At 47.1% G+C, this 26,230-nt stretch overlaps 3 protein-coding genes across 3 annotated transcripts; 2 read left to right on the top strand and 1 right to left on the bottom strand.

The window, feature by feature from the left end:
* The first annotated feature begins 226 nt into the window (after positions 1 to 226).
* LOC109786239 (uncharacterized) lies at positions 227 to 2,787 on the top strand. The gene is made up of 6 exons (XM_020344823.4): positions 227 to 416; positions 517 to 571; positions 666 to 716; positions 1,412 to 1,503; positions 1,816 to 1,893; positions 2,345 to 2,787. The coding sequence occupies exons 1-6, from the start codon at positions 361 to 363 to the stop codon at positions 2,496 to 2,498; spliced, it is 486 nt and encodes a 161-aa protein (XP_020200412.1). The 5' UTR covers positions 227 to 360; the 3' UTR covers positions 2,499 to 2,787.
* Positions 2,788 to 3,187: 400 nt separating this feature from the next.
* LOC109786238 (pentatricopeptide repeat-containing protein At5g42450, mitochondrial) lies at positions 3,188 to 5,660 on the top strand. The gene has a single exon (XM_020344822.4). It carries the CDS (start codon positions 3,484 to 3,486, stop codon positions 4,858 to 4,860), a length of 1,377 nt encoding a protein of 458 aa, XP_020200411.1. The 5' UTR covers positions 3,188 to 3,483; the 3' UTR covers positions 4,861 to 5,660.
* A 7,216-nt stretch (positions 5,661 to 12,876) lies between these two features.
* LOC109786237 (histone H2B.5) lies at positions 12,877 to 13,537 on the bottom strand. The gene has a single exon (XM_020344821.4). The coding sequence runs from the start codon at positions 13,438 to 13,440 to the stop codon at positions 13,030 to 13,032; it is 411 nt and encodes a 136-aa protein (XP_020200410.1). The 5' UTR covers positions 13,441 to 13,537; the 3' UTR covers positions 12,877 to 13,029.
* Between the last annotated feature and the right edge of the window lie 12,693 nt (positions 13,538 to 26,230).

Genomic DNA, 26,230 nt, shown 5'->3' on the forward strand with positions numbered 1-26,230 from the left:
CATCGATGGATGTTTCTGGCGATCGCTGGCCGAGGTTGGGATGCAGGTCTCAGCTGTTCGCCACGAGAACGAGGTAAGATCATCGATTTGGACACCACGATCATCGTTGTTCCGAACTTTTTTTTAGAGAAGTTCGTTCCGAACTCTGTTGCGTGTGTCCACGGGCCACGGCCCAAATAAGGCCCACGTAGAACAACATTTCGGGCCATACGGGCCAGAAAGTCGGAGGGCAACATTTCCGGCACGCGAGCACAAACCTAGCAGGTGTCCAGGTCCGAGTCCGAGCGGCACCGACCGAGCACCTTCGCAAACCCCTCAACCCTCGCCGCCGCCGCCGCCGCAGACGACGACGCCGGCGACATGGGCAAGTTCCGCAAGCTCGGGCGCCACGCTGCGCACCGCGTGTCCATGCTCAGGTATCGAGCGCTGATCTTCTTTCTCCGCTCACCGCTGTGATGTATATGTGCTGCGTCGCCGTGCGGCTGACATTCCTTCTGGATTCGTGTGCTTCGGCAGGACGATGGTGTCGCAGCTGGTGAAGCACGAGCGCATCGAGACCACCGTCGCCAAGGTACGTTTGCCGATGGCTTTGCGGTGGGTGTTTGCCTGCCGGACCGGAATCTGTGTGTATTTGTACTGACCCTTTCTGGTGATTGGTGTGTCAGGCGAAGGAGGTGCGGCGCAAGGCGGATCAGATGGTGCAGCTCGGCAAAGATGTAAACTCGACACCATTTACCTAGTGCCCAACGTTTTTTTGACCTGAAAACACTTCATTTTCATTGATCCATGGAGCTATGTGTCTGCAAACATGATGTAGCCAACTACACACACAGTTTAGAACTAGTTAATCAGCAGGAATATGTAACTAATAGGATCTGTTCCGAGGTGTTAGCATTCACATACTTTTCTAGACACTTAGAATCAGACATTATACCTTTGGTTATATCATCGTAAGGCTTACATGTTATTTTCAAGCAGAAGAATTGTTGAAAGTCTCTCATCAGAGAACTATAAACAATGTGAATGTTTTTCGAGTTTTTGTAAAATAAAAATAAAAAATCAGAACAGTCTGTGTTTCAGCATAGTGCCTAGTGTGTATCAATTTTTCCCTGCTAAAAATTCATTATTTGATCAAAAATCCCTTCGATACATTGGGTGTTCTCATTATCATTTTTTTGTTGTTGGTAGAACGTAAGTTCCTGATGTTATATTTTCTGTTCTTCCATATGCGACTTCAAGCCTCTTGTTATCTACCCAAGATGTTGCATTCATTTGGTAGTCTTATCTTCAGGTTTCAAATACTGAAACTCATGTGCTCTTGTTATCTGATCAAGATGTTTGCATTGATTTAGTTAACTATTACATCTAGGCTAAAATGCAGAACCTCATGTCATATTGATAAATTATGTAGGGTACACTGGATGCAGCAAGACGTGCTTCTGCTTTTGTTCGCGGAGATGATGTTGTCCATAAGCTATTCACAGAGCTGGCCTACCGCTATAAGTATGTCTTTTTAGCTAGCCATTGATAAGTTTGATCTAATACAACTGGCACTCCCTTTGATTTACTTTTCAACCTCGCTGAGTACTCCTGCATGCTTAGGATTATTATTATTTTCAAAGAAAAGTAACCTTCTAGTTGATGAAGAAGAGCTATGTAGGGAGGGATATGTTGTAAATGTCCTCAAATCTGTAAGAGCCATTATTTCTGAAAAAAAAAGACACTAAGGCTAGACAATTGTTTCTTTCGAAACAGGGGAGGATATCATTTTCATACCAAACCTAACGATTTCTTTTTATTGTTTTTATATTCTAGAGATCGAGCAGGTGGATATACAAGACTTTTGCGAACTAGGATACGAATAGGCGATGCAGCACCAATGGCATACATTGAGTAAGATTCTTTGTTCATATATCCTCTCATTTCCACTGGGTGATAGTAGCTACTCTATGTACTCACCTTTTATTTCTACTTGACTTTGCCTCTGCATTTGCTTGACGTCAACGGTCAAAACTCTGACTGGTTGCTCTACATCATGAATGTTTTCAAATCCACGGATTATATATTACTATGCTCAGACAATGTAATGTACGTTCGAAGGCTATGAGTTGATGAAGAAAGCAGTCGGTTCAGGAATAGGTCTAGAGCTTTTACTGTCAACGTAATTTTTTGCTATGTTTTAGCAAACTTGACCATGGTTGGCACTATCACCAAAAAAATTCCTCCCTGAAATTTCCAGAAACCATAACTGGTTGTCTTCAGCTTCTGGTGACATTTTTTGTGGATCAACAGGACTTTCCGCCCAGCTTTTGCATATGTTGTATCTAACACGCTCCCTGTGCAGGTTTGTGGACAGAGAGAACGAGCTCCGGGAGGCCAAACCTGCAACGCCGCCGCCGCCTCAGCGGGTTCCACTTGATCCATGGGCCAAGTCTCGTGCCAGCCAACAATGGGCGGGACCGAAAGTTACCATGAACCCCAAGTCAGAAGGCTTATGAGAGCAGCATCTGCACTGTGTTTCTTTCTGGTGAATGAGAGTATTCATTTGTTTGTGGAACTCGACTAGGCATGGGGCTTGTCACGCAGGAGGATTTTTGTCAGCGTATAATTGTCAATAGAATAATTCAACTTAGATTTGCTATCCCTCCGGTGAATACAGAGATGTATGATCGAATGGGGATGCGGTGGTGGTATGGCGCAAGTGTCAGTGATATGTTGGTTTTTCCTATTGCTGATGTACAATGAAATGTTTGAAGAATCACCTGGCAGATTCGAGCCTGGATCTCATGCCTTCTCATGCCTTTCACGGCCTCCATAAAAAGTCTCTCGGTTAATTGCTTGCTACTGATGTTTGTGTGTGTGTTTACTGCAGCTAGTGGAGTGCTTTTGTTTAGGATGCAAATGCCTTCTTTTCCCATACAAAATGGAAAATTTGCTGATCTGCAATACTGTACATATTTCTGTTATGGTGGAATTGCTACCATTTAACAGATCGCATTGTACCATTTGATGCCTATAGTTTAGAAAAATTCTAATGATTCCATTCTATGAACCAAACGACCTACATAGAAGAAGAAAAATCCAACCATCCAAATCCTATAAAATTATTTTGAATCAGATAAGCACTTGAGCTCGAACAAGTGGAGATTGACGTACGTACTTGTCATTTCAAAATATGCAGTAACAAGTTCTATAATTTTCAAACCCCGTCTCTGTATTTTACACATCACTTGGATAAGCCTAGTCCGATTCTTCTGCTATCTCCCTCGGCAGTCCATTTTCCCCCGCCACCCCGGGCAAATCTCCCTGCAACAATCCCTGCACCGCGAAGACGCGCAGATCGTTCCTGCCGGCGACAAAAGGTGCACAAATCGCATGGCGAGCTCCTCGAATCGGCGACAGGGCCGTCCCTGACCCAGCGCATCCAGCCGGCGGCGCTGAACCAGCGCCGCCCTGCGAGCCGCGCGTGACCTGCTCGACGAAATGCCGTACCGGGACGTGGTCGCGGCGACGGCGGCCATCGGCGCGCTCGCACGCGGCGGCCGGCACCGCGACGCCGTGGCGCTCTTCTCCCGCGTGCTCGCGGACGGCGTCCCGGCGCCAAACGAGTTCACCTTCGGCACGGTCCTCCGGTCGGCCACCGCGCTGCGCGACCCGCGCGTCGGCGCGCAGCTCCACGCCTGCGCCGCCAAGTCCGGCCTCTCCTCCATCGTCTTCGTGGGCAGCGCCCTCGTCGACCACTACGCCAAGATGGGCGCCATGAGGGAGGCCCAGGGCGCGCTCGGGGACACCAGCGAGCCCAACGTCGTCTCCTACACCGCGCTCATCGCCGGGTTCTTGAAGAACGGGATGCCCGAGAAGGCCCTCCGGCTGTTCCGGTGCATGCCGGAGAAGAATGTGGTCTCCTGGAACGCGATGATCGGCGGGTGCAGCCAGGCGGGGCTCAGCGAGGAGGCCGTCGGCCTGTTCCGGGAGATGTGTCGAGAGGGCGCCAGGCCGAACGAGAGCACGTTTCCCTGCGTGCTCACCTCTGTTGCCAACGCAGGGGCGCTTGGCGTCGCGAGAAGCGTCCATGCGTCGGCCATCAAGCACTTGGGCAGGCTCGACGTTTACATCGGCAATTCTCTCGTCAGTTGCTATGCCAGGTGCGGTAGCTTGGAGGACAGTGTGCTGGTCTTCACAAACATGGAGCGGAAGAATGTGGTCTCCTGGAACGCTCTGATCTGTGGGTATGCACAAAATGGGAGAGGGGAGGAAGCTTTGGCTGCCCACAAGAGGATGATAGCAACGGGCTTGAAGGCAGATAATGTCACTCTTCTAGGATTGCTGTTCGGTTGCAACCATGCCGGTCTGGTCGACGAGGGTTATTCGTTGTTCAAGACAGCCCAGAGAGAGCAACCCGGCATATTGAAGCCTGAGCATTACGCTTGTGTTGTGGACCTCCTCTCTCGTGCCAAACGATTCGATGACGCCAAGAGGTTTCTTGAGGACCTTCCGTTTGAGCCAGGCCTTGGGTTCTGGAAGTCAATGATAGGAGGGTGCCTGATTCACTGGAACAAGGACCTCGCTGAGAGCGTCGCCAACCGTATTCATGCACTTGATCCAGACGACACTTCTTCATACATCCTTCTCTCTAATGTTTATTCTGCAGTTGGAAGCTGGGAGAGTGCGTCAATGATCAGGAGACAGATTAAGGAGAAGGGGCTCAAGAGGATCACTGGCTGCAGCTGGATTGAGGTCCAGGACAAGGCCCATGTCTTCTTCAATGGAGACTCTAAACATCCTCAGAGTGATGAAATTTACAAGATGCTTGAGGTTTGCCTGGATACTGGTGAAGATGAACACTGCCTTGCAGTATGATTGTGCAAAACGGTCTAAAGGACTGAGCTGAGGGAACAGCACTCGACACTCGACAGTAACTATGTGTTTCTTTGGCGACTGATGAAATACTTAGAAGATAGCTAGACCGACTGGCCGAGAGTCAATTAGTCATGTTCATCACTCATCAGGTTAGGTAGATACAGATAGACTTTAACTTGTGCGGTAGCAGGAGAATAGGAGCTTGGCCTGATAAGACCAACAGCGAACAGCAACTGCAGAGTATCTGGAGATCAGAAGATGGCTCGTCTTCCAAGCAGAGGATGGTGTTGCAAATATGGAACCTTGGAAGGCATGTGTAGCTCAAGGCTTTCAGGGTGCTATTTGGTTTCAAGCTGCCGAAGATATTTTTTAAAATAACTGTCAAGCTGTTGAGGAATGTCCGACTAGAGAAAGAAATTCTGTGAGCAAACTGCCATGTATTAATGTGGATAAGAAAATAGTTCGTACCAGACTCATTGCAGAGTAGCACATTAAGCTACTGGGTTAGACATTTTGGCACTGGGTTCGATTGTGTAAACAGTTAGGAGTACTAGAAAGACAGCTGGCCTTTTGAATTCTTAGAATGAGGTGTGTTTTTTTTAGGGAAGCCATCATGGCGCACTTTATTTCAAGTTGAATAATGATACATCGTTCATTATTGTTAGAGTTATAATATAAGTCATGTACCCCTTTGTATTTATCCCGTTGTATAAGGGGTTTCCTGCATATGTTCCACACCTGTACATGTATATATATCGGTCTATGGCCTTATGGGAATACAAGTTGCATATTTCCTAACATGGTATTAGAGCCTTAGGGTTTTTTTCCGCACGCGCAACTCGTGCTTTCCGATCCAATCTCATCTCGCACGCCGCTGCCTTCTCTCACCGGCCGGCCGTCGCTGTCTTCCCCACCCAGGTGCCTCTTGCAAAGCTGCTGCTCTTCCTTCCAACCTGCTGGGCTGCTGCATCCACCAGGCACGTGGCCTGCTGCTGCTGCTCCACTCCATCCGCTGCTGCTCCACCTCATCTGCCGCCACATATCCCCAGCACATGGTATTCTGCTGCTCCTCCACTGCTGCTGCTAGCCGTCCACGACTGCCCGGTGGTCTGAGTCGGGATTGCCTCGTCCCCTTTGGCCGCTTCTTCTTCTCGTCGCTGCTCCTGCCTATCGGATCCAGCCGTCCCAAGCCGTGCTGCTCCTGCCAGGAGTTTCCCGTTTCGAGCACTCCCGTCAGCTACCGAATTCCTGCCGCCTGATTCGCTCCACGGGCTACATCAGGATTCTTTTCGTAGCTGCGGCCTGTTGATCTGTAAAAAAAAAACAAGAACATGGTGTCTCCCGCCTGCTCTGAGGTGATTCCTGACGGTGTTTTCAGTGTTTGCTATACTGACCCCGTCTCGCACATGTGCCTTTCTTCAGTGCTTGGTGCTCGTCCGTCTGTGCTATCGTCCCCTGTGGCGACTCTCGCACGTGGTGATTGTCGCTCTACATCGACTCCTCCTGCGACTTTCATCGGTGATTATCGTTCTACACCGGCTCCTCTCACGGCCCCCATCGGATGTGTTGATGCATATGACTCTATTGACCCGCGTCTTCCTTTGGCGCTTGGGGCTTGTCTACATGTGTCCTCGTCTCCTTCACCGGCGTCTACGGATGATGTTGGTTATGCTATGTCGCCTCCTCTGGCGGCTTCCACAAGTGGTGGTGGGCCTGGTGGCCGCTCCTCTCCCAGTGCTACTGCGTCGTCTACTTCAGCTATGTACTTCACCGAGCAGGAGATTGTGGGACTTCGTGGTCTGCTGACCGCCTCCGGCTCTTCATTGCCGGGTGCCTCTACGTCGACCTCTTCAGTTGAGCTCCTGACTGAGCAGGAGATTACGCGCCTTCGGTGCTTGCTCGCTGCATGCTCTGGTTCTTCACCGACGGGTTCTGCTGGTTCTGTTACTGACTCCTCTGGCATTGTGAGACCACCTTCAACACAGTCAGGTACATCTCCATGGATTCTTGATACTGGGGCATCTTTTCATATGACTCATGATTCATCCACCTTGTCTTCTATTCGTGCTCTTGATTCTCCTATTCATGTTCTTACTGCTGATGGTACCTCCCTCCCGGTTAATGGTCGAGGCATTCTTAGCACCTCATCTTTTCATGTTCCTGATGTTGCTCATGTTCCTCGACTTACCATGCAACTCCTTTCTGGTGGTCAGATTGTTGACTCCGGTTGTCGGGTGATTCTAGACTTTGACTCTTGTTCTGTTCTGGACCGTCACACTGGTGCTCTCCTTGGTGCTGGCCCCCGACACCGTGACTCTCAGGGTCTCTGGGAGCTTGACTGGCTTCACCTTCCCTCCGCTGCCACCGCCGCCAGTCTTTCCCCCTCTATTGCCTTGTCTACCAGCTCTTTTCAGCAGTGGCATCATCGCCTTGGTCACTTGTGTGGCTCTCGTCTCTCATCCTTAGTTCGACGTGATCTTCTTGGATCCGTCTCCGGCGGTGTGTCTTTAGACTGTCAGGGTTGTCGGCTTGGTAAACAGGTCCAGTTACCTTATCCTCATAGCGACACTATGTCTCAGCGTCCTTTTGACTTTGTTCACTCCGATGTCTGGGGTCCAGCTCCATTTGCCTCGAAAGGAGGTCATCGCTACTATATTATTTTTATAGATGATTTCTCTCGATACACCTGGATATATTTTATGTCTTCTCGTAGTGAGGTGTTATCTATCTATAAGCGTTTTGCTACCATGGTTCACGCTCAGTTCTCTACTCCTATTCGTGTTTTCCGTGCTGACTCTGCTAGAGAGTATATCTCCAAGATGTTGCGTGGAGTCCTTGCTGAGCAGGGTACTCTTGCCCAGTTCTCTTGTCCTGGTGCTCATGCTCAGAATGGCGTGTCTGAGCGCAAGCATCGTCACCTTCTTGAGACGGCTCGTGCAATGATGATCGCCGCCTCTCTTCCGCCTCATTTTTGGGCCGAGGCTATCTCCAATTCCGCCTATCTCATCAACCTTCAGCCGTCCGCTGCTTTGCAGGGTGGTGTTCCTCTTGAGCGTCTTTTTGATCGTTCTCCCGATTATTCGATGCTTCGCTTGTTTGGTTGTGTTTGCTATGTTCTTCTTGCCCCTCACGAACGCACCAAACTGACCGCTCAGTCTGTTGAGTGTGTCTTCTTAGGCTACAGTGATGAGCATAAGGGCTATCGTTGTTGGGATCCTATCGGTCGTCGGATGCGTATCTCTCGAGACGTGACTTTTGATGAGTCTCGTCCTTTCTACCCATGCCCATCTTCCTCGATTTTTTCAGTGGAGGATATCTCTTTCCTCACTTTTCCTGACTCACCTATCACCCCCGTCGCGCCTGTGCCTATTCGTTCCACTCCCTCTGCTTCTCCACCTCTAGTCGATTTGCAGCCACCATCTTCTCCGGTCTCCTCGCCTAGCATGTCACCGGATTCTACACGTTCATCTCCGGTGACTTCTTCGTCGCCACCCCCCGATTCTACCTTGGCGATTCCTCCTTCTATTGTTCCATCTTTTCCTCAGCATTACACTCGTCGTTCACGACCTGTGGATGCTTCATTGGATGAGTCGTCCTCTTCCTCTCAGCCTACATATGGCTTGCGTTCTCGTCCTCGTCCGCCTGTTGATCGCTTTGGATTTCCCACCGCTGGTGCTGCTGTTCTTGAGCCGACTTCTTACCGTCAGGCTGTTGTTCATCCTGAATGGCAGTTTGCGATGGCAAAGGAGATTGCTGCTCTTGAACGCACTGGTACCTGGGATCTTGTTTCTCTTCCTCCCGGAGTCCGTCCCATCACTTGTAAGTGGGTCTACAAGGTTAAGACTCGCTCCGATGGTTCTCTTGAGCGTCACAAAGCTCGTCTTGTGGCTCGTGGTTTTCAGCAGGAGCATGGTCGTGATTATGACGAGACTTTTGCTCCTGTGGCCCATATGACCACTGTTCGTACACTTCTTGCCGTTGCCTCTGCACGCCATTGGTCTATATCTCAGCTTGATGTTAAGAATGCCTTTCTTAATGGTGAGCTGCGTGAGGAGGTGTACATGCAGCCACCACCTGGGTATTCTGTTCCTGATGGCATGGTATGTCGTCTTCGTCGCTCTCTCTATGGCCTTAAGCAAGCCCCTCGCGCCTGGTTTGAGCGTTTTGCCTCTGTGGTCACTACTACTGGTTTTTCAGCAAGTGCTCATGATCCAGCATTGTTTATTCACCTTTCTCCTCGTGGTCGGACTCTTCTTCTTCTCTATGTTGATGACATGATCATCACTGGGGATGACCCCGAGTATATTGCCTTTGTAAAGGCCCGTCTTAGTGAGCAGTTTCTTATGTCTGATCTTGGACCTCTTCGCTACTTTCTTGGGATTGAAGTCTCTTCTACCTCTGATAGCTTTTTTATATCTCAGGAAAAGTATATCCAGGATCTTCTTGCTCGTGCTGCTCTTACTGACAAGCGCATTGTTGAGACTCCTATGGAGCTCAATGTTCACCTCCGTGCTACTGATGGTGATCCTCTCCCTGACCCGACGCGTTATCGTCATCTCGTTGGCAGTCTTGTCTATCTAGCTGTCACTCGTCCGGACATCTCTTATCCGGTTCATATTCTGAGTCAGTTTGTCTCTGCTCCCACATCGGTTCACTATAGTCATCTCCTTCGTGTTCTCCGATATCTTCGGGGCACGATCTCTCACCGTCTATTCTTTCCTAGCTCCAGTTCTTTACAGCTTCAGGCCTATTCGGATGCTACGTGGGCTAGTGATCCTTCTGATCGCCGTTCACTTTCTGCTTACTGTGTTTTTCTTGGCGGTTCTCTCATTGCCTGGAAGACGAAGAAACAGATTGCAGTTTCCTGTTCGAGTGCTGAGGCTGAGTTGCGAGCCATGGCTCTTTTGACGGCAGAGGTGACTTGGTTACGGTGGTTACTTCAGGATTTTGGTGTTTCTGTCACTACACCGACTCTGCTCTTATCTGACAGTACAGGTGCTATTAGCATTGCGCGCGATCCTGTGAAGCATGAGCTCACCAAGCATATTGGTATTGATGCTTTCTATGTGCGCGCTGGTGTGCAGGATCAGGTTATTGCTCTTCAGTATGTGCCTTCCGAGTTACAGTTGGCGGATTTCCTGACGAAGGCCCAGACTAGAGCACAACATGGCTTTTATCTCTCAAAACTCAGTGTTGTTCATCCACCATGAGTTTGAGGGGGGGTGTTAGAGTTATAATATAAGTCATGTACCCCTTTGTATTTATCCCGTTGTATAAGGGGTTTCCTGCATATGTTCCACACCTGTACATGTACATATATCGGCCTATGGCCTCATGGGAATACAAGTTGCATATTTCCTAACAATTACAGCCAGGACAATAAAGCTAGGGGGATTACCCTCCCAAAACACAAAAGAATCTTCTATATCTAAATAGCTAGCCCCCACTAATCTATTTCTCTTAACATGCAAGCATGACACATCATCAGGCAACATGCATTAGAAAAGGCCCACCTCAATATTCAATCAGTCATAGGAAAAGGTTCACCTCAACATGCAAACATGCATGATATATTTAATAAATACTTTACAAAAATACAATAATCAAAATAATGAACCATACGTATTTTTAGTTTTAGCTCCCATATTATTTCTTCGAATATTCTTATTTTCATAAAATCAATATCTTTGAAATATAATTCAAAATATTCCCGCAACAACGTGCGGGGCATCATCTAGTTAGAAGTAAAAGCATATCTAGCTAATGTGTGCGCCACCGTGTTCGCATCCCTGTTGCAATGTTGCACCGGAATTCTTAGAATGAGTTGAAGCTTGCAATGACATCTTGCCCCTGAGAATAAACTTCAGTAAAAAGTAACCAAATCTGCTCAAATAAAATATTTCCATCCATACAACACCATCTGTAGTCTGTACACCTCCCGACCTCAGTTGGCAGCAAATCATCTCATCAAAAGAATTCAAAACCAAGCATCGTACAGCATGTTGCTAATAACTGGAATTCAACAGAAAACCAAGCATCGTAAAGCATGTTGCTAGAGTTAAATTAAGACCTATGTCAACGGTGTATTCAACGAAATCTTCAAATGCACAAGCACGAGGTTCAGAACCAAAAAGATGCTCGAGCAAATCGCAGAGTTAAAATTCAAACAAATGACAGCTTCACTCATCAGAACTGAAGCAAGCTGAGGGAAGAGCACTCGACAGTAACTATGTGTTTCTTTGGTGACCGATGAAATCCTTAGAAGATAGCTAGACCGAGTGCCGAGAGTCACATAGTCATGTTCATCACTCCTCAGGTTAAATAGATATGGATGGACTTTAACTTGATGGTATCAGGAGAATAGGAGTTTGGCCTGATAAAACCAACAGCGAACAGCAACTGCAGAGCACCTGCAGATCAGAAGATGACCACAGATGGCTCATCTTCCAGACAGATGATGGTTTCAAGTTGCCGAAGATTTTAAAAACATAATTTCAAGCTGTTGAGGAATGTCTGACTAGAGAACTAGAAATTCTGTGAGCAAACTGCCATTTGTTAATGTGGATAAGAAAATAGTTTATACCGAACTCATTGCAGAGTGGCACATTAAGCTACTGGAGATAGACCGGTCAAGTTATTATCCATATTCCTTTGAAGTTAGACATTTCAGCACTGTGTTCAATTGTGTACACAACTAGAAATACGGCTGGCCTTTTGAATTCTTAGAATGAGTTGAAGCTTGCAATGGGATCTTGCCCCTGAAAATAAAATTCAGTAAAAAGTAAACAATACCCAAATAAAATATTTCCATCCATACACCTCCCTTCCTCAGTTGGCAGCAAATCATCTCATCACAAGAATTGAACAGAAATTACTCTAGCAGATAGCAGAGATGAATTCAAACAACTGATATCTTCAAAACTGAAACTTCCTAGAATACGGCAAGACTGACAGGTTGCTGATTGGTTTCAAGCTACCGACGGTTTTATTTCTCAAACTGTTGGACTATAGAACAAATGTGTTAACGGGCATAAGAAAAACAGAAAATCGTTCAAATCAAACTCATTGCAGAGTAGCACATTAAGCTACTGTGGCTATCAAAATATCATCCATGTTCCTCTGGAAGTAGACATCTCAGCACTGGGTTGGATTGTGTGCAGAATGACTAGAATACGGCTGGCTTTCTGAATTTTAAAATGAGTAACCTGCGTTAAAGCTCCCACTGAGATCTTGCCCCTGAAAACAAAATTCAGTATAAAGTTACCCAATCTGGTCAAACAAAAACTTTCCATCCTTGCTCTGTACATCTCCTGTCATCAGTTGGCACCCAAACATTTGATCAAAAGAATTCAACAGAAAAAGTACGGATGTACAGCATGACGCTGGATTTCAACCAAGACATCTGTCAATGGAGAATTAAATGAAATCGCTAAAAGAAGAAGCACAAAGTTCAGAACAAATAAAAAAATCTCAAGCAGATCGCAGAGTTAAAATTCAAACAGCTGACATCTTCAGAAGTGAAGCAAAGCACATTTGAAACTAACTAGAATATGGCTGGACTTCTAACATTCTTAGAATGTGCTAAAAGCTCACAATGAAATGTTGCCCTGGAAACAAAAATCAGTAAAAACTTAACAAATCTGATAAAATTAAAACTTGCCATTGGAATAGCAATCAGTAGTCGGTACATATCCTAACTTCAGTTGGCAACCAATCATCTAATCAAAAGAATTATATGTAATAAAGAAAAGCATATACATCATGTCAATAGAATTGGATCAAGACCTACGTCGACAGTTTTCCTGAATTTTATTTTCAGCGGCAATGTTTCATTGCAAGCCAATCAACAAATCTGATAAAATAAAAATCTTGACCTGCAGAAATAATCAAGACCTATCCCAACAATTTATTCATTCATGGAGATGATCAGGGAGATGCAGAAAGCTCAGGCAAGAAAATTGCTCGAACAAATGAGTTGAAGAAACTGCCATCATCAGAAGACTGAAGCAAAACAAGTTTGAGACAACCACTGGACGATTCTTTGATTCAGCAAATCGGACTCATTTTACACTGTTCGATAGGGGAATCTAACCCCCTGTAATATGTTGTTGACACGGGAACAAATTCAGACCAGACCATACTAAACAGACTCGGACGGACGGCAGCAATCTAAGAGGAGGTGAACTTGGTGACGGCCTTGGTGCCCTCGGAGACGGCGTGCTTGGCGAGCTCGCCGGGGAGGACGAGACGCACGGCGGTCTGGATCTCCCTGGAGGTGATGGTGGGCTTCTTGTTGTAGCGGGCGAGCTTGGCCGACTCGCCGGCGAGCTTCTCGAAGATGTCGTTGATGAAGGAGTTCATGATGGACATGGCCTTGGAGGAGATGCCGATGTCGGGGTGCACCTGCTTGAGCACCTTGAAGATGTAGATCTTGTACGTCTCGACGCTCTTCTTGGCCTTCTTCTTCTTCTTGTCGGCGCCGCCGTCCTTGCCGGGCACGCGCTTCTCGGCCTTGGGCTTCTTCTCCGTCTCCACCGGCTTCTTCTCCGCGGCGGGCTTCTTCTCGGCCTTGGGCGCCATGGCGGTTTCGGCGGAGGTGGAGGCGACGAGGGATCGGGTTGAGGAAGTTTGCGGCGCGCGGGGAGGACTGGAGGTTTTTATTGGGGTTGTGGGTTTCCCGGTACGGGGCGGTAGGAATATATAGGGGTGCTGGGAGGGGCGTGATTGGTGGAGAGGGTTGGGGTCTGGATCGATGAGATGGCGGGATGTGGGGTCGTTGGATTTGATGGACGGCTGGATTTAGGCGCGCCGCGTGGGGGATTCCGTGTGGGGATGCGTGATCCCACGGTTCAGTGGTGGGTTTAGGCGGCGACCAGAAATTTGGTAGCGGAATGCGCGCGGGAAGGTTTGGTTTGGAGGCTTCGTGTTTTTTTTTGACAATTTGGAGGCTTCGTGGTGGGTTGTGCAAGGATTTTCGCGGGGATCTGGATTTGCCCGTGCTTACGATAGGCTGGGCTAGGCCTTGGCACACCGAAATGGCTCCGGCTGTGCACAGCTATATTTTTTTGTTCTGCGTGTGTGCACAGCTATGTTGTTATAGTTGTCTCAAAAAAAACTATGTTTTTATAGTTTCTCAAAAGAAAACTATGTTGTTACAAAAAAAATATACATATTTTCATTTTATTTGTTGCGGGAAAATTTTTTGATCTATTCATCAATTGTGAACACCATAAGTGAAAAATTGCATCCAGTTTCGTAGACAACCTAGCGACAAAATACAAGAACTGAAACGAGTCGAAGGCACGCCGCCGTCATTGCCCTTCCCGCACTGGAGCCTTTCAAATCTTGTTGTAGTAAATAGTTGAGAAGTCGTCGTGCTAAGGTCCCGTGGGATCAGCGCACTAGAACAACAATTGTCGCCGATGAAGAGAAACACGGACCGAAAGGCAACCTACAAATACACGAACGCAGACTGGATTCAAGCGGATATACCAAAGACAAATACCGGTCGAATCCTATGAAATCTGCTCGAGACACACCTCCACATGTCCTCCGATAACACTAGAAGCACCACCGGGACATGAGCTAGGCGGGACGAAGTTTATTCTATCTTCAGGGAGCCACCACGGTCTCGCCTTTCTGAGCAAGACCAAAAAACACCTAAAAGTGGAGCTCTTCCGTTGGAAAGAGCCGAGATCCATCGCGCGTCCATGTTTCCAGGATCACAGGAGACGAGGTAGATCGAAGAATGCGTTAGCGAGAGGCAACAGAAACCCAATTGTGAGCGACCTTGGTCGCACGAGCAAAGGGGTACGATCTCATTTACACTAGAATTAGCGGCAATCCTTAAACCAAAGCTATGACCAATTGCCTAAAAAAACTATCATCAATAGTGGATTCTCAAACGAACCAATATGTGGTTGGATCGTTAGAAGAACTGTAGTATCCCCAGCCCATCGGGGTTCAAGTGAAAGATTTGACACCGGTGCTCACAAAAATTTGGATTATTTTGAGGCCTTGCGACGATGTGTGTTTAGTGGGAGGTGACGTTTTCGTCGGCTATGAAAGTGTATGTGGCGACTTCGTCAATCTCAATATGATGTACCGGCTCAGTCTTTCGGAGATGCTCATAGGGGTAGGGTGTGCGTGCATGTGTTTATGGGTGAGTGTAGTGTATGTATGAGCTCATGCGTCTATACTGTGTTAGAAAACAATGGATCCTCAAGTTGGATCAATCTTACTATGTTAACATTTTTCCTCAAAGAAAAATATGGTAACACGCCCCCCTAAAATACTATGCTAATGTTTCTAGCAAAGAGAAACTATGTCAGTTCCGCACTAGCAATGCAAATACTCAAGATTAAGGGCATGTTTGATTCAAAGGATTTTTATATAAATTTTGAAGGATTGTAATTCTTCAAAAAATATTCTATGCTAGTTGGTTGAGCAGCGGGGTTTAATTATATATATATATATATATATATATATATATATATATATATATATATATATATATATATATATATATATATATATATTTAATGATGGTTCCGTTGTATTATGATCCATAGGGATTTTTCATCCATCCAGGCTTTTAAAAAATAATCATTTTTTCTGTGATGCAACAAACCAAACAAAATAATGCAGAATTCAAAAGGACATGACATTGCAATCATTTGTCTTTTTCTACTCATGTGTGTTTTGTAATCCTATGAATCAAGAAAGCCCTAACAAGTTGTAGTTACCAACAGGTAAGAGAAAGTCAAAAAATGTCGACAACCAAACAGAACACACATATGAGGATGTTATGCTCAAAGAATCCCTGGGAAGATTCTACATCCGTCGGAGAGACCTAGACTTCTACTTTATCTTAGGCCACATAGTTTGAGCTCAAGTGTAGATCTTGAGGTGACCTTTGGCCTTCACTAACTTATTGAGGCTGATACACAACCTTAGTAGCTCCTAGATGACGACTTGTTTGTGGGACCATGCATTGTATGATGAATGTTCTAAAAGGTCCCTAGTCGAAAGGGCTGTGTGGACACGCAGCCGAATAGACTAGCATATGACACGGTCGATGGATTGGTCTCACTAGCCATGGAGCATTGGATGCTAACCGGATAATATGGACATGGAAGGATCTGGTCGGATTCGACATAGTCGGATCCGAGTCGAGATAAGGTCCGAGTCGGACAGACCCAACTATGAGACGCAGCGATATGTCATATGTGAGTCTCTAGTACAACATACGTTCTATGTCCTAGGACCTGACCTGACGCATGTACTCGGGATGGTGACAGACCTGCTTTGGGCCGACCAAACGCTACTCCGTGATTGGGTAGTTACAAAGGTAGGTTTCGGGCTCGTCCAGACCCATGCTGCGAGACATGGTCGAGCAAGATGGGATTTGCCCCTCCGATCAGGAGAGATATGCTCTGGGCCCCTTGTGTGATCCGATCAGGATAAGCATGGCCATGCGACATGGATTATGAGATAATCCGGTTTGTGGTCGGCATCACTGGAACGAGAAAGAGGTCGGGCTAGCACAAGGATGACAGACTCGCCTTGAGCTCGACAACATATATCGTGTGGCAAAAGGAATGGAAGTGTGATGTACAGGTTCGCTAACCAGCTTCATAGTCTGCTTGGTGTTCGGCATGCCTTGCTAGAGGCCACTACCAACCATGCAGTTCAGAGGTGATCCGAACTGCGACCAAGCCGGCTTGAACCTAAGGGGTCGCGCGCTTAAGGGATGGAACCTACAAGGTCGGATCCGAGGACACTGGTCGGATATGATCCGAGCTGTATTCGGATTGTGGCCGAGGAGACTTATGGGCTTTAGGGTCCGTGCGAGGCCCAAGTGTTGAGCCCGCGACGGACGCCTATATAAAGTGGAGGTGCCGCACACTCAGGGATTGATCGCTTCGGCGCTGTCACTAGGGTTTGCATGTGTTGCGAATAGACACCTCCACTCGCCACTGATTGTGTGATCGGACCTAGCAGTCCGCCGCACGACGTTCCTCCTACACGCGCGGATACCGTTAGAGGTGGTGCACTTGCGCCTCTCTGGCGAACCTGTACGAGGGATCCGACGGCTGGCTGTTCGTGGGAGATCGGACGAGGAGGAGACGAACCACGCGGACGCGCTGCCCCAACTCTTCTTCCGTTGCACGACACTGCGCGTCTAGTGGTAACAAACTGTGATCCATCTCCCGTAGCATGTTCCTGGTTGTTCTACGCGTAGGTAAATTTTAATTTGCAGTCGACGCACCCTACCGTAGAACCCAACAGTGGTATCAGAGCCTCTGCTATAGGATTTGGATTCAGATCGCATATTAGATATGTGGAGGCGGCAGATGAGATCTGTCGTCGTTTATGAGATCGGCTGTGTGCACGGTTGATGAGATCAACTGCACATGGGGATCGATGAGGCTATGTTTTCTGTCAATCGGGATCGATGAGGTCGTGACACAACCTACCCCTACCGGTTGGTTATCCACCATCGGGGTTAACAGTGAAACATAAATCCGAATCAGATTCGCGATGATCGATGAGATCAATCAGATCGGAAAATTCGGCGTGAGCGGGACCGCCGTGTGCGTAGCGCCTTGTATTTCGTACCCGACACACAAACCGGTAGAATACGATTCTATGCATAACTTTGTTTTGCAGGTTTGACGTGAATAGTATGGCTCATGTGTATGTGATGCATGTGTGTAATTTATACATGGCATGCGCGTCATGTTTGTCAGCCGGCAGGAGCCAAAGTGCTGTCATTATATTGTATAACGACCTGCATGTCGACTTGTGACTCTATGTAAAATTCATTACTAGTTGTAGTAGTTGGATGATAGAGATCAGGTTGGTGGCTTGGCGTCCCGGCGTGACAAACAAGATGGAGTTCCTAGATGGTCATCGGAGTCGGAGCCGACCTCGAAGAACGTCCATGAAGGAGCCATACTAGTTCACAATATATGTTTATTTGTGATTGTTATGCTTCTTGTTTTCTATGCATGTTAGAATGGTAGAAAGATCCCTCATAAATATCAAGCGGATTGCCATCCCCGATGTTGCACCTTCGCACGTCAAGTACGTCTAGTAGTGGGCTCATAAAATTGAGGTGCTGCTGGGTGTCCTTGAACTGAAGGGTTCGTGTCGGACACGGACATGCACTTGTTGGAAATATGCCCTAGAGGCAATAATAAAATGGTTATTATTATATTTCCTTGTTCATGATAATTGTCTATTGTTCATGCTATAATTGTGTTATCCAGGAATCGTAATACATGTGTGAACACATAGACCATAACATGTCCCCAGTGAGCCTCTAGTTGTCTAGCTCGTTGATCAATAGATGGTTACGGTTTCCTGACCATGGACATTGGATGTCATTGATAACGGGATCACATCATTAGGAGAATGATGTGATGGACAAGACCCAATCCTAAGCATAGCACAAGATCGTGTAGTTCGTCTGCTAAAGCTTTTCTAATGTCAAGTATCATTTCCTTAGACCATGAGATCGTGCAACTCCCGGATACCGTAGGAATGCTTTGGGTGTACCAAACGTCACAACGTAACTGGGTGGCTATAAAGGTGCACTACAGGTATCTCCGAAAGTGTCTGTTGGGTTGGCACGGATCGAGACTGGGATTTGTCACTCCGTATGACGGAGAGGTATCTCTGGGCCCACTCAGTATTGCATCATCATAATGAGCTCAATGTGACTAAGTAGTTAGTCACGGGATCATGCATTACGGAATGAGTAAAGTGACTTGCCGGTAACGAGATTGAACGAGGTATTGGGATACCGACGATCGAATCTCGGGCAAGTAACGTACCGATTGACAAAGGGAATTGTATACGGGATTGCTTGAATCCTCGACATCGTGGTTCATCCGATGAGATTATCGTGGAGCATGTGGGATCCAACATGGGTATCCAGATCCCGCTGTTGGTTATTGATCGGAGAGTTGTCTCGGTCATGTCTACGTGTCTCCCGAACCCGTAGGGTCTACACACTTAAGGTTCGGTGACGATAGAGTTGTAGAGATATTAGTATGCGGTTAACCGAAAGTTGTTCGGAGTCCCAGATGAGATCCCGGACGTCACGAGGAGTTCCAGAATGGTCCGGAGGTAAAGATTTATATATAGGAAGTCCAGTTTCGGCCACCCGGAGAGTTTCGGGGGTCACCGGTATTGTACCGGGACCACCGGAAGGGTCCCGGGGGTCCACCGGGTGAGGTCACCTATCCGGAGGGCCCCATGGGCTGAAGTGGCGTGGGAACCAGCCCCTGGTGGGCTGGTGCGCCCCACCCAAGGGCCCAAGGCGCCTAGGGTTGGAAACCCTAGGGGGCCGTTGCCCCCCTCCCCCGAGGGGGCATGCGCCCCCTGGTTGGAAACCCTAAGGGGGCCGTTGCCCCCCGAGGGGCCGCCCCCCCTCTAGATGGGATCTCCAAGGGGGGCATGCGCCCCCTAGCCCCTATATATAGTGGAGGGGAGGGAGGGCAGCCGCACCCTAAGCCTTGGCGCCTCCCTCTCCCTCCCGTGACACCTCTTCCTCCTCCAGTAGCGCTTGGCGAAGCCCTGCTGGAATCCCGCTGCTTCCACCACCACACCGTCGTGCTGCTGGATCTCCATCAACTTCTCCTTCCCCCTTGCTGGATCAAGAAGGAGGAGACGTCTCCGCTCCGTACGTGTGTTGAACGCGGAGGTGCCGTCCGTTCGGCGCTAGGATCATCGGTGATTTGGATCACGACGAGTACGAATCCATAAACCCCGTTCTCTTGAACGCTTCCGCTCGCGATCTACAAGGGTATGTAGATGCACTCCTCTCGCTCTCGTTGCTAGATGACTCCATAGATTGACCTTGGTGATGCGTAGAATTTTTTTAATTTCTGCTACGATCCCCAACCGTGGCATCATGAGCTAGGTCTATGCGTAGTTTCTATGCACGAGTAGAACACAAGTTGTTGTGGGCGTCGATTTTGTCAATTTACTTGCCGTTACTAGTCTTATCCTGATTCGGCGGCATCGTGGGATGAAGCAGCCCGGACCGACCTTACACGTACGCTTACGTGAGACAGGTTCCACCGACTGACATGCACTAGTTGCATAAGGTGGCTAGCGGGTGTCTGTCTCTCCCACTTTAGTCGGATCGGATTCGATGAAAAGGGTCCTTATGAAGGGTAAATAGAAATTGGCATATCACGTTGTGGTTTTGGCGTAGGTAAGAAACATTCTTGCTAGAAACCTATAGCAGCCACGTAAAAAATTGCAACAACAATTAGAGGACGTCTAACTTGTTTTTGCAGCACGTGTCATGTGATGTGATATGGCCAGAAGAATGTGATGAATGATATATGTGATGTATGAGATTTATCATGTTCTTGTAATAGGAATCACGACTTGCATGTCGATGAGTATGACAACCGGCAGGAGCCATAGGAGTTGTCTTAATTTATTTATGACCTGCGTGTCAACTGAGACGTCATGTAATTACTTTACTTTATTGCTAACCGTTAGCCATAGTAGTAGAAGTAATAGTTGGCGAGACAACTTCATGAAGACACGATGATGGAGATCATGGTGTCATGCCGGTGACAATGATGAACATGGCGCCCCGAAGATGGAGATCAAAAGGAGCAAAATGATATTGGCCATATCATGTCACTATTTGATTGCATGTGATGTTTATCATGTTTTACATCTTATTTGCTTAGAACGACGGTAGCATAAATAAGATGATCCCTCGCTAAAATTTCAAGAAAGTGTTCCCCCTAACTGTGCACCGTTGCGAAGGTTCGTTGTTCCGAAGCACCACGTGATGATCGGGTGTGATAGGTTCTAACGTTCGCATACAACGGGTGTAAGCCAGATTTACACACGCAATACACTTAGGTTGACTTGACAAGCCTAGCATTTACAGACATGGCCTCGGAACACAAGAGACCGAAAGGTCGAACATGAGTCGTATAGTAGATACGATCAACATGAAGATGTTCACCGATGATGACTAGTCCGTCTCACGTGATGATCGGACACGGCCTAGTTGACTCGGATCATGTATCACTTAGATGACTAGAGGGATGTATGTCTGAGTGTGATTTCATTAATAATTTGATGAGATGAACTTAATTATCATGAACTTAGTCTAAAATCTTTACAATATGTCTTGTAGATCAAATGGCCCACGCTAATGTCAACCTCAACTTCAACGCGTTCCTAGAGAAAACCAAGCTGAAAGACGATGGTAGCAACTATACGGACTGGGTCCGGAACTTGAGGATTATCCTCGTAGCTGCCAAGAAAGCATATGTCGTTGAAGCAGCGCTAGGTGAAGCACCCGTCCCAGCAAACCAAGACGTTATGAACGCCTGGCAAACACGTGTTGATGATTACTCCCTGGTTCAGTGCGGCATGCTTTACAGCTTAGAACCGGGGCTCCAAAAGCGTTTCGAGCAGCACGGAGCATATGAGATGTTCCAAGAGTTGAAAATGGTTTTCCAAGCTCATGCCCGGGTCGAGAGATATGAAGTCTCCGACAAGTTCTACAGTTGTAAGATGGAGGAGAATAGTTCCGTCAGCGAACACATACTCAAAATGTCTGGGTTGCACAACCGCTTGTCTCAGCTGGGAGTTAATCTCCCGGATGACGCGGTCGTTGACAGAATCCTTCAGTCGCTTCCACCTAGCTACATGAGCTTTGTGATGAACTTCAATATGCAGGGGATGGAAAAGACCATTCCTGAGGTATATTCAATGCTGAAATCAGCGGAGGTGGAGATCAAAAAGGAACATCAAGTGTTGATGGTGAATAAAACCACTAAGTTCAAGAAAGGCAATGGTAAGAAGAACTTCAAGAAAGACGGCAAGGGAGTTGCCGCGCCCGGTAAGCAAGCTGCCGGGAAGAAGACAAAGAATGGACCCAAGCCTGAGACTGAGTGCGTTTATTGCAAGGGAAACGGTCACTGGAAGCGGAACTGCCCCAAGTACTTAGCGGATAAGAAGGCCGGCAATACCAAAGGTATATGTGATATACATGTTATTGATGTGTACCTAACCAGCGCTGGTAGTAGCTCCAGGGTATTTGATACCGGGGCGGTTGCTCATATTTGTAACTCAAAGCAGGAGCTGCGGAATAAGCGAAGACTGGCGAAGGACGAGGTGACGATGCGCGTCGGGAATGGTTCCAAGGTCGATGTGATCGCCGTCGGCACGCTACCTCTACATTTACCTACGCGATTAGTTTTAAACCTCAATAATTGTTATTTAGTGCCACCTTTGAGCATGAACATTGTATCTGGATCTCGTTTGATGCGAGATGGCTACTCATTTAAATCCGAGAATAATGGTTGTTCTATTTATATGAGAGATATGTTTTATGGTCATGCCCCGCTGGTCAATGGTTTATTCTTAATGAATCTCGAACGTGATGTTACACATATTCATAGTGTGAATGCCAAGAAATGTAAGGTTGGTAATGATAGTCCCACATACTTGTGGCACTGCCGCCTTGGTCACATTGGTGTCAAACGCATGAAGAAACTCCATGCAGATGGACTTTTGGAGTCTCTTGATTATGAATCATTTGACACGTGCGAACCATGCCTCATGGGCAAAATGACCAAGACTCCGTTCTCCGAAACAATGGAGCGAGCAACCATCTTATTAGAAATCATACATACTGATGTGTGCGGTCCAATGAGCTTTGAGGCTCGCGGTGGCTATCGTTATGTTCTCACCCTCACTGATGACTTAAGTAGATATGGGTATGTCTACTTAATGAAACACAAGTCTGAGACCTTTGAAAAGTTCAAGGAATTTTAGAGTGAGGTTAAGAATCAACGTGACAGGAAAATAAAGTTCTTACGATCAGATCGTGGAGGGGAATATTTGAGTCACGAATTTGGCACACACTTAAGGAAATGTGGAATTGTTTCACAACTCACGCCGCCTGGAACACCTCAGCGTAATGGTGTGTCCGAACGTTGTAATCACACTCTATTGGATATGGTGCGATCTATGATGTCTCTTACCGATCTACCGCTATCATTCTGGGGTTATGCTTTAGAGACTGCCGCATTCACTTTAAATAGGGCTCCGTCGAAATCCGTTGAGACGACACCGTATGAATTATGGTTTGGAAAGAAACCTAAGCTGTCGTTTCTTAAAGTTTGGGGATGCGATGCTTATGTCAATAAACTTCAACCTGAAAAGCTCGAACCCAAGTCGGAAAAATGCGTCTTCATAGGATACCCTAAGGAAACCATTGGGTATACCTTCTACCTCAGATCCGAAGGCAAGATCTTCGTTGCCAAGAATGGGTCCTTTCTGGAGAAAGAGTTTCTCTCAAAAGAAGTAAGTGGGAGGAAAGTGGAACTTGATGAGATGACCCCTCTCGAACCAGAAAGTAGCGCGGCACAAGAAAATGTTTTTGTGGTGCCTGCACCGACTAGAGAGGAAGTTAATGATGACGATCATGATCAAGTTACCACTGAACTTCGTAGGTCCACAAGGACACGTTCCACACCAGAGTGGTACGGCAACCCTGTCCTGGAAATCATGTTGTTGGACAACGGTGAACCTTCGAACTATGAAGAAGCAATGGCGGGCCCAGATTCCAGCAAATGGCTTGAAGCCATGCAATCCGAGATAGGATCCATGTATGAAAACAAAGTATGGACTTTGACAGACTTGCCCGATGATCAGCGAGCGATAGAAAATAAATGGATCTTTAAGAAGAAGACGAACGCAGATGGAAATGTTACCATCTATAAAGCTCGACTTGTCGCTAAGGGTTATCGACAAGTTCAAGGAGTTGACTTCGATGAGACCTTCTCACCCGTTGCGAAGCTGAAGTCCGCCCGAATCATGTTAGCAATTGCCGCATTCTACGATTATGAAATATGGCAAATGGACGTCAAAACGGCATTCCTTAACGGCTTCCTTAAATAAGAATTGTATATGATGCAGCCGGAAGGTTTTGTCGATCCTAAGAATGCTGACAAGGTATGCAAGCTCCAGCGCTCAATCTATGGGCTGGTGCAGGCATCTCGGAGCTGGAACATTCGCTTTGATGAGATGATCAAAGCGTTTGGGTTTACACAGACTTATGGAGAAGCCTGTGTTTACAAGAAAGTGAGTGGGAGCTCCGTAGCATTTCTCATATTATATGTTGATGACATACTATTGTTGGGAAATGATATAGAATTCTTGGAAAGCATAAAGGCCTACTTGAATAAGTGTTTTTCAATGAAGGACCTTGGAGAAGCTGCTTACATATTAGGCATCAAGATCTATAGAGATAGATCGAGACACCTCATAGGTCTTTCACAAAGCACATACCTTGATAAGATATTGAAGAAGTTCAATATGGATCAGTCCAAGAAGGGGTTCTTGCCTGTATTGCAAGGTGTGAGATTGAGCACAGCTCAATGCCCGACCACGGCAGAAGATAGAGAAAAGATGAGTATCATCCCCTATGCCTCGGCCATAGGGTCTATTATGTATGCCATGCTGTGTACCAGACCTGATGTAAACCTTGACGTAAGTTTGGTAGGAAGGTACCAAAGTAATCCCGGCATGGAACACTGGACAGCGGTCAAGAACATCCTGAAGTACCTGAAAAGGACTAAGGATATGTTTCTCGTTTATGGAGGTGACGAAGAGCTCGTCGTAAAGGGTTACGTTGATGCTAGCTTCGACACAGATCTGGATGACTCTAAGTCACAAACCGGATACGTGTATATTTTGAATGGTGGGGCAGTCAGCTGGTGCAGTTGCAAGCAAAGCGTCGTGGCGGGATCTACATGTGAAGCAGAGTACATGGCAGCCTCGAAGGCAGCACATGAAGCAATCTGGATGAAGGAGTTCATTGCCGACCTAGGAGTTATTCCCAATGCATCGGGGCCGATAACTCTCTTCTATGACAACACTGGAGCTATTGCCCTTGCCAAGGAGCCCAGGTTTCACAAGAAGACCAGGCACATCAAGCGTCGCTTCAACTCCATTCGTGAAAATGTTCACAATGGAGACATAGATATTTGTAAAGTGCATACGGATTTGAATGTCGCAGATCCGTTGACTAAACCTCTTCCACGGGCGAAACATGATCAACACCAGAACTCTATGGGTGTACGATTCATCACAATGTAACTAGATTATTGACTCTAGTGCAAGTGGGAGACCATTGGAAATATGCCCTAGAGGCAATAATAAAATGGTTATTATTATATTTCCTTGTTCATGATAATTGTCTATTGTTCATGCTATAATTGTGTTATCCGGAAATCGTAATACATGTGTGAACACATAGACCATAACATGTCCCTAGTGAGCCTCTAGTTGACTAGCTCGTTGATCAATAGATGGTTACAGTTTCCTGACCATGGACATTGGATGTCATTGATAACGGGATCACATCATTAGGAGAATAATGTGATGGACAAGACCCAATCCTAAGCATAGCACAAGATCGTGTAGTTCGTCTGCTAAAGCTTTTCTAATGTCAAGTATCATTTCCTTAGACCATGAGATCGTGCAACTCCCAGATACCGTAGGAATGCTTTGGGTGTACCAAACGTCACAACGTAACTGGGTGGCTATAAAGGTGCACTACAGGTATCTCCGAAAGTGTCTGTTGGGTTGGCACGGATCGAGACTGGGATTTGTCACTCCGTATGACGGAGAGGTATCTCTGGGCCCACTCAGTATTGCATCATCATAATGAGCTCAATGTGACTAAGTAGTTAGTCACGGGATCATGCATTACGGAACGAGTAAAGTGACTTGCCGGTAACGAGATTGAACGAGGTATTGGGATACCGACGATCGAATCTCGGGCAAGTAACGTACCGATTGACAAAGGGAATTGTATACGGGATTGCTTGAATCCTCGACATCGTGGTTCATCCGATGAGATTATCATGGAGCATGTGGGAGCCAACATGGGTATCTAGATCCCGCTGTTGGTTATTGACCGGAGAGTTGTCTCGGTCATGTCTACGTGTCTCCCGAACCCGTAGGGTCTACACACTTAAGGTTCGGTGACGCTAGAGTTGTAGAGATATTAGTATGCGGTTAACCGAAAGTTGTTCGGAGTCCCGGATGAGATCCCGGACGTCACGAGGAGTTCCGGAATGGTCCGGAGGTAAAGATTTATATATAGGAAGTCCAGTTTCGGCCACCAGGAGAGTTTCGGGGGTCACCGGTATTGTACCAGGACCACCGGAATGGTCCCGGGGGTCCACCGGGTGGGGCCACCTATCCTGGAGGGCCCCATGGGCTGAAGTGGCGTGGGAACCAGCCCCTGGTGGGCTGGTGCGCCCTACCCAAGGGGGACGTTGCCCCCCGAGGGGGCATGCGCCCC

This window comes from Aegilops tauschii, chromosome 3 (genome assembly GCF_002575655.3).
Source record: "Aegilops tauschii subsp. strangulata cultivar AL8/78 chromosome 3, Aet v6.0, whole genome shotgun sequence".
NCBI classification, from domain to species: domain Eukaryota; kingdom Viridiplantae; phylum Streptophyta; class Magnoliopsida; order Poales; family Poaceae; genus Aegilops; species Aegilops tauschii.

Coding starts and splice junctions, on each gene's coding strand:
- LOC109786238 (XM_020344822.4), top strand. CDS start 3,484: ATGCCGTACCGGGACGTGGTCGCGGCGACGGCGGCCATCGGCGCGCTC.
- LOC109786237 (XM_020344821.4), bottom strand. CDS start 13,440: ATGGCGCCCAAGGCCGAGAAGAAGCCCGCCGCGGAGAAGAAGCCGGTG.
- LOC109786239 (XM_020344823.4), top strand. CDS start 361: ATGGGCAAGTTCCGCAAGCTCGGGCGCCACGCTGCGCACCGCGTGTCC. Junction 1,504..1,815: donor GAGCTGGCCTACCGCTATAA/GTATGTCTTTTT, acceptor TTTATATTCTAG/AGATCGAGCAGGTGGATATA. Junction 1,894..2,344: donor GCACCAATGGCATACATTGA/GTAAGATTCTTT, acceptor CTCCCTGTGCAG/GTTTGTGGACAGAGAGAACG.